This window comes from Eriocheir sinensis, chromosome 7 (assembly GCF_024679095.1).
Source record: "Eriocheir sinensis breed Jianghai 21 chromosome 7, ASM2467909v1, whole genome shotgun sequence".
Lineage (NCBI taxonomy): Eukaryota > Metazoa > Arthropoda > Malacostraca > Decapoda > Varunidae > Eriocheir > Eriocheir sinensis.
Genome location: NC_066515.1, coordinates 2,528,777 through 2,537,347, shown reverse-complemented (window position 1 = coordinate 2,537,347; position 8,571 = coordinate 2,528,777). Strand labels below are relative to the sequence as shown.

Below are 8,571 nucleotides of genomic sequence, written 5' to 3'. Positions count from 1 at the left end.
CATCCTCATAGAAAGACTTTATTGCACTAAGCAGTTTTCCTCCCATACCATAAATCTTTAAAACATCCCACAATGCAATCCAATCGACTCTGTCATAAGCTTTTTCCAAATTCATGAAGGCAGCATATAGTTTCTTTCCTTTTGCTAATATTTTTTCTACTACCATCCTGAAGGCAAATATCTGATCCACACATCCCCTTCCCTTCCTGAAGCCTCCTTGTTCTTCACTGATTTTTTCTTCTGTAAGTCTTTGCACCCTCTCTATTACGACTTTTCCATATACCTTTCCGGGTATACTCAGGAGACTTATACCTCTATAGCTCCCACATTCCCCTCCCCTTGTAAACTGGGACAATGATGGCTTTCGTCCAGTCTGCTGGCACCACCATGCTACTTCACATATCTTGACCATCCATTTAACAACTACATCTTCTCCACACTTCAACATTTCTGCTGTGATTCCATCAATTCCTGCTGCCTTTCCATTTTTTAATCTTTTTATTGCCTGATTTACTTCTTTGTTATACTTCTTTCTTTATATACTCCTCCTCAACCTCTACCCAAAACTGCTGGACGTCCATCCTCAAAATTCATTAAGTTTTTTAAATATTCTCTCCATCTCTCCTTCACAGCTTCCCCGTCTTTCAACATCTTTCCATTCTCATCCATAACTTCATTTATTTTACTTGAGGAGATATTTTTTGCATTTCTTTTGTTTTTTACTTCTTTCCAATATGATTTCCTGTTCCCTTTATATTTTTCACTTAGTCTTTTTCCAAAGTCTTCATCAACTCTCTTCTTACTTTCTTTTATTGCTTGTTTTAATTTCATTTTGCATTCTCTATATTTCTTTTTCCTTTCCCTTTTTACTTGTTCAGCCACATTTCTTTCTTGAGTGTTCTTAAAAAGTTCCCTTTTCTCTTTTACTATCCTCCTTATCTCTTCTATCCACCATGAATTTCCTTTTCTTTTTCCATCTCTCACCACTTTCATCCCTAACACTTTTGTTGTTATAGTTACTATTATTTCTTTAAATGTTTCAAAAACTTTTTCAATATTTGTATTATCTTTTACACTTCCCCATTTTTCACTTAAGGCCTCTGCCATTTCACGGTTATACTCATCTTTTATTTCTTTTTCCTGTAACTTTTCTATCTTCAGTATTTCCTTTTTTACTTCACCTTTCTTTTCAAACACCCACTTTTCTTTCAGCTTTAACTTTGCCAGCACTGCAAGATGGTCAGATCCATCGAACATTCCTATTACTACCTTCGCGTCACAAATTTCTTTTCTAAGCCTTTCATCTACTGCCACATAATCAATCAATCCTTTTTGCTCGTTTTCTTCTCCCCTCCTCCATGTGTATCGGTGGATATTCTTGTGCTGAAAGAAGGTGTTCGCTAGGAACATTCCCCTCTCAGCACAGACATCCACAAGGCAGTCTCCATTTTCATTTTTCCCAGGTATCCCCCATTTTCCCACCACATCCATCACATCTACACTGCACCAACTCCATACAGACTTACACGTCACAACAACACTTGGGAATCTTTGGCGTGGCGCTCTGTCTACGATAACCCGGCCAGCCCAACACAGACAGTACGTACACCGGCGGCTGGCGGCTGGCGGCTGTGGCTCTGCTCCCCGATGGCTGCTGGGTTACTGACGCCGGTGGGGGCACGCTGCAGCATCGCCCGGTGTGCCTTCATCTACTCCAGCCTCTCGCGCCTGAAGAACCCTTTCTGTGCGGAGGGGAGGCTGTGTTAGTATGTGTGTTTGTTATGACTGATGCAGCTGGACCTAAAATTTCTGCCCTGGAACTTTGGTGTGGAGAGGAGAGACTTTGTTAATGTTTCTTTGCAAAACTAAAGACACTTACAGTCTTTCCAAAAGTAGACACTATCCCAATCTTTGCAAAACTAGACACTATCCCAATCTTTGCAAAACTAGACACTATCCCAATCTTTGCAAAATTAGACACTATCCCAGTCTTTGCAAAACTAGAAACTATCCCAATCTTTGCAAAACTAGACACTATCCCAATCTTTGCAAAACTAGACACTATCCCAATCTTTGCAAAACTAGACACTATCCCAATCTTTGCAAAACTAGAAACTATCCCAATCTTTGCAAAATTAGACACTATCCCAATCTTTGCAAAACTAGACACTATCCCAATCTTTGCAAAACAAGACACTATCCCAATCTTTGCAAAACTAGACACTATCCCAATCTTTGCAAAACTAGACACTATCCCAGTCTTTGCAAAACTAGAAACTATCCCAATCTTTGCAAAATTAGACACTATCCCAATCTTTGCAAACTAGACACTATCCCAATCTTTGCAAAACTAGACACTATCCCAATCTTTGCAAAACTAGACACTATCCCAATCTTTGCAAAACTAGACACTATCCCAGTCTTTGCAAAACAAGACACTATCCCAATCTTTGCAAAACTAGAAACTATCCCAATCTTTGCAAAACAAGACACTATCCCAATCTTTACAAAACAAGACACTATCCCAATCTTTGCAAAACTAGACACTATCCCAATCTTTGCAAAACAAGACACTATCCCAATCTTTGCAAAACTAGACACTATCCCAATCTTTGCAAAACAAGACACTATCCCAATCTTTACAAAACAAGACACTATCCCAATCTTTACAAAACAAGACACTATCCCAATCTTTACAAAACTAGACACTATCCCAATCTTTGCAAAACAAGACACTATCCCAATCTTTGCAAAACAAGACACTATCCCAATCTTTGCAAAACAAGACACTATCCCAATCTTTGCAAAACAAGACACTATCCCAATCTTTGCAAAACAAGACACTATCCCAATCTTTACAAAACAAGACACTATCCCAATCTTTGCAAAACAAGACACTATCCCAATCTTTACAAAACAAGACACTATCCCAATCTTTACAAAACAAGACACTATCCCAATCTTTGCAAAACTAGACACTATCCCAATCTTTGCAAAACAAGACACTATCCCAATCTTTACAAAACAAGACACTATCCCAATCTTTACAAAACTAGACACTATCCCAATCTTTGCAAAACAAGACACTATCCCAATCTTTACAAAACAAGACACTATCCCAATCTTTGTAAAACAAGACACTATCCCAATCTTTACAAAACAAGACACTATCCCAATCTTTACAAAACAAGACACTATCCCAATCTTTGCAAAACACAGACACAGTCCTAGTAATCCTGCTCATCCCTAGCCGGCAGGAAAGGATGCTGCTGATTGGCTAGTGGTATGGGTAGTGTCTCAGGTCTCCTCCAGCCAACAACTCGCGTAGGTTCATAAACTGTTCATGTTTCTTTGCACGGGTCACCTGTTGCACGAGAGGGAAGTTTTGTTGGCATCATTGAATCAAGCAGTGACTGTACAACTATGACACAATTTCCAAAACTGGATAGGGTAAAAAATAAAGTAATTGTGGTGAACACAACCAAGAAAACGTCATGTACTGTTTGTACCACTTGTTACAAAGCCTTCACTGCCTCCTCTTATACTGCACTCTTTATACGTAAAAGCAGAAGGCACCATCTTATGCAGGAGGATTGCAGGTACAAAAAAAATTTCTTCCAAAATTGATTCAATAATTAATGCAAATAATGGTGACAAGCAGTAAGTGGTATAAACATAAAAAGTTATTTACTGAACTTGACACTCTAATTACTTTGTATTTTACCCATTCTAGCTTTGGAAACTGTGTTACAGTTGTACAATCACTGCTTAATCCAACCATGTCATCAAAACTTGCTTCTCCCGTGTAACAGGTGACCCACGCGAAGAAATATGAACAGTTTCTGAACCTACGTGAGATGTGGGTGGAGGAGGCCTGAGACACTCCGCCCGCCAACAACTGGAACCTGCAAGATGACTGGTCTCAAACTTACGTGAAGAACGTCAGGAAACTGTACTGCCACGGCCACTCCAAGTCAGTCCCGGCGGGAACAGGGGGCGAGGGAGGCACAGGCCAGCCTACCCTGCCTCCGACAGTGTGCAGCAGCGACAACCTTCCTCTTGTTGCCACCTCTGTCGCCTTGTATCACTTCACGGGCCGTCTGCTTCTGTCTGTCAGCATGGTGGCAGCAGGGGGGAGGGAGGCACAGGCCAGCACACCCTGCCTCCGACAGTGTGCAGCAGCAACAACCTTCCTCTTGTTGCCACATCTGTCGCCTTGTATCACTTCACGGGCCGTCTGCTTCTGTCGGGCCTTTCTCAGCATGGAGGCAGCAGGGGGGGAGGGAGGCACAGGCCAGCACACCCTGCCAACAACAAGGTCAGGGAGAGCTGAGGTGAGACTGTTGCTGTGGGATCCAAGTATTGCCTTGGCAGTGACACTTCTGGCATGTTGATGTTCCTTCCCTTTAATATTCATCTTTTTCTATAATGTTTCTTTTTTTCAATTTTCATTAAAAAACAACTTTCCTGGCCAATTCCAGTCGTCCTTGATGGTTGCAGGCATTCAGAGCTGTTCAATCATTCATTCAACTTTTTCACCACTTATTGGGGACACAGCCCAAGGGAGGGGGACAGAGCACCATTGTCAAGCAGCCCAGTGCATGCCAGTGCGTGCCCATCCCACCAACAGCTGCCAGGGAGAGGCGCAACTGTCGCCCTCCGATCAGCAACCTGGGCCCCCGACCGCCAGACCACTGCAGCCCCTCCACACTGGCCGACCTTCCAAAACACAAGACACGTTTTGAGGCTCGTCTAGGACACTTCTGAGGCAGGGCAGTACAATGGCCAGAGAGGTGCTGGAAGCACTTGCCTCTGTGGTGCTCTTGGGTGAGGCACACCACTGTAAGGTATTGAATCTTTTGCTGCAGCAAGTGTTTATAAATACATATTCCAGCTGTTGTAGTGTTATGTGACATTCCCTTGACTCACCTTGCAGAGGAGCAAGTAGATCATGTAGGTGTGAGCCTCAAGTGTTTATAAGTACATATTCCAGCTGCTGTAGTGTTATGTGACATTCCCTTGACCCACCTTGCAGAGGATCAAGTAGTTCATGTAGTTGTGAGCCTCAATTGGGCTCCAGGCCCAGTGCAGCTGCCACAGCTGTGGAAAGTCAGCCATTAGTATTTCCCCTTCCACTTCTTCGTGTGGCTCCTCTCCTCCCATCACTTCACAGGCAAACCTTCTTTCTTCTTTATCTTACATGATCACTTTGACCTCTCCCTGTCAGGCTCAGCTGCTGCTAACAACCTGGTCTATATAATTAATGTAGGCAGACACAGTTCAGAAGTGGGTCTTCATGTGACTGGCAATGTCACTCTTTGTCTTAAAGAGCTTTCCACAAACATCACACTTGAACTCCCTAATGTCATAGTGCCTGAAGACGTGTTCGTTAAGCCTCCACTTCAAACTGAATCTCTTCCCGCACTCTTCACACTCATGACTTTTAACACCAGTGTGTGTAAGGGTGTGTTTATCAAGGTAACCCTTCCGGCTGAATTGTTTCCCACATTCCTTACATTCATAGTTCTTTACACCAGTGTGTGTAAGGGTGTGTGTATCAAGGGTACTCTTCCGGCTGAATTGTTTCCCACATTCCTTACATTCATATTTCTTTACACCAGTGTGTGTAAGGGTGTGTGCATTAAGGGTACTCTTTTGTGTGAATTGTTTCCCACATTCCTTACATTCATAGTTCTTACACCAGTGTGTGTATGGGTGTGTGCATCAAGGGTACTCTTCCGCTAAATTGTTTCCACATTCCTTACATTCATAGTTCTTTACACCAGTGTGTGTAAGTGTGTGCATCAAGGGTACTCTTCCGCTAAATTGTTTCCCACATTCCTTACATTCATAGTTCTTTACACCAGTGTGTGTAAGGGTGTGTGTATCAAGGGTACTCTTCCGCTGAATTGTTTCCCATTCCTTACATTCATATTTCTTACACCAGTGTGTGTAAGGGTGTGTGCATTAAGGGTACTCTTTGTGTGAATTGTTTCCCACATTCCTTACATTCATAGTTCTTCACACCAGTGTGTGTAAGGGTGTGTATCAAGGGTACTCTTCCGGCTGAATTGTTTCCCTACATTCCTTACATTCATAGATCTTTACACCAGTGTGTGAAATGGTGTGTTCAACGAGGTTACTCTTCTGACTGAATTGTTTCCCACATTCCTTAAATTCAAAGTTATTTACACCAGTTTGGGTAATGGTGTGATATCTGAGGCCTTGCCTTGAGGTGAATCCTTTCCACACTCCAGACACACAAACTTCCTCTCTCCTTTGTTGCTGGAGTTGCCAGCAGCAAGTTGCTTCACCTGATGACCACTGACCCTCCTGCCGCCTGCAGCAGTCTGCTCCTGCTTGTCTTGGCCACTCATGCTGCTGTCCAGCCCAGCAGGTGAGGCAGCCCCGACCTGTCTGGCGGCTCAGTGTGTTGTGTTGTCCTCGTTCTCTTTTCTCCACACCTGAAGGAAGCCGTTGTTGCTGTGCTGGACTTGGTCGTCAGTGCGGTGAACAGGAAGTGTAGTAGTAGTCACAATCGTAGTACCAGTGACGGCAGCAGGCAGTTTGGGGACAAGGATTCTTCTTCTTCAGTGTTTCAGGGGCTGGTTTGGCCATGGACCACAGCCTCTTCTTCTTCTTCAGTGTTTCAGGGGGCCAGTTAGGCCATGGACCACAGCCTCTTCTTCAGTGTTTCAGGGGGCTGGTTAGGCCATGGACCACAGCCTCTTATTCAGAGATTAAGGGGGCTGGTTAGGCCATGGACCACAGCCTCTTCTTCAGTGTTTCAGGGGCTGGTTAGGCCATGGACCACAGCCTCTTCTTCAGTGTTTCAGGGGCTGGTTAGGCCATGGACCACAGCCTCTTCTTCAGTGTTTCAGGGGCTGGTTAGGCCATGGACCACAGCCTCTTCTTCAGTGTTTCAGGGGCTGGTTAGGCCATGGACCACAGCCTCTTCTTCAGTGTTTCAGGGGGCTGGTTAGGCCATGGACCACAGCCTCTTCTTCAGTGTTTCAGGGGCTGGTTAGGCCATGGACCACAGCCTCTTCTTCAGTGTTTCAGGGGCTGGTTAGGCCATGGACCACAGCCTCTAAAGCCCCAAATTGTTGTTGTTGTTGTTGTTTAGGGCCGCGGCGATGTAGTCGCTCACACGAGCCCTGGTGTCGTCCTGTGAGGTCCTCACGGGCGCGTCAGCTGCCCCGTCTTCCTAAGGAAGGCGCAGGTGAGGTGGATGACAGCTTCCTGTCGTGAGGGGTGGACGCCTGCCGTACAGCCCCAAACACACACTCGGCGGCGGCGCCTCGGCGGGTGTTGTTGTTCTTGCTCTTGCTCTTGCTGTACAGGTGAGGACGGCAAGGGAGTGGATGGTGCTGCTGCTGGGGCTCAGTGGAGAGACGAGTGGACGAGTGATTGAGGCAGTGAAAGAGTTGTTGGAAGGCATGTGGCGTGAAAGATGTAGGGAATGATATCTTGCCCCGAGAACATTGACTTCCCGCATGTTTTGTTTTCTTTTCACAGGAGCTGCCGCTACAAAGGCCTGGCTGGGGAGAAATCCCGAGCCACCTGTGACATCAAGATCAAGATCAAGATCAAGGAGAGTCAGGCCTTCGTATCGGCACAACCTGTAAAAATAAAACAAAACAAGCAGTATCATTACAAATCATCCTATTCCCTATTTCTTGCACACCACATCTTTCCCAGAAAACTCTTCATGGCTGCTATAATTCTCTCATTTGCTTCAGCACTCGGTCCCAGCAGCAGCAGCCTCCATTCCCTCTCCGTTCTTGCAATCCTCCCATTCACACCCAGCCCATCAGTGCCACCCTCATCATCTCCGTCCTTTCTCTCCGGTACCTCCCACACACCAGTACCACATGCACGACAGTTTCATCCAGACCCCTGTCACACATCTGACACACTTTGCTGCGGGACTCAGACCACCTGTAATTTCTTGCATTCACATTCATACACTTGGTCTGATTTTGGCCCTTGGGGTAAAAATGTCTTACCCCAAGAGCTACACGTACCAAAATGCAGTAGCACAGAGTTAATCTGTCCAAATTGATAATGAGACTAAAACTGACAACATTATCAGGTGGTAAGATGTGCTGACCTCCAACTTTAGCCCATTTTGACCCCGTGAGGTAAAAACCACATCTTACCACCTGATAATGTTGTCAGTTTTAGTCTCATTATCAATTTGGACAGATTAACTCTGTGCTACCACTGCTACTGCATTTTGGTACGTGTAGCTCTTGGGGTAAGACATTTTTACCCCAAGGGCCAAAATCAGACTAAATTTGGAGGGCAGCTGACCCCCTTTTACCACCGAGAAATAGTGTCAGTTATTAGTAGATTCATATCTACTGCATTTTATCATTATACTGAGTGAATATGATTCGTGTAGCTTTTGGGGTAAAATCCAACACTTTTAGGGTCTTTTTAAGGGCAGCTGACCCCTTCATCCCCCTTAAATATTCTGTGAGTTATATCGCCATATTATTAAGAATAAATACATAGTTTTATATACAAAGTTTGAAGTGTATAGTTTGAAAAGTAAAATCAACCTCA

At 44.5% G+C, this 8,571-nt stretch overlaps 1 protein-coding gene across 1 annotated transcript; it reads right to left on the bottom strand.

Annotated features, from left to right (window-relative positions):
• LOC126992462 (uncharacterized) lies at positions 1 to 4,243 on the bottom strand. The gene is made up of 2 exons (XM_050851214.1): positions 3,933 to 4,243; positions 1 to 1,742 (listed from the first exon to the last, which is right to left on the bottom strand). Exon 2 carries the CDS (start codon positions 1,489 to 1,491, stop codon positions 550 to 552), a length of 942 nt encoding a protein of 313 aa, XP_050707171.1. The 5' UTR covers positions 1,492 to 1,742; positions 3,933 to 4,243; the 3' UTR covers positions 1 to 549.
• Positions 4,244 to 8,571: the final 4,328 nt, after the last annotated feature.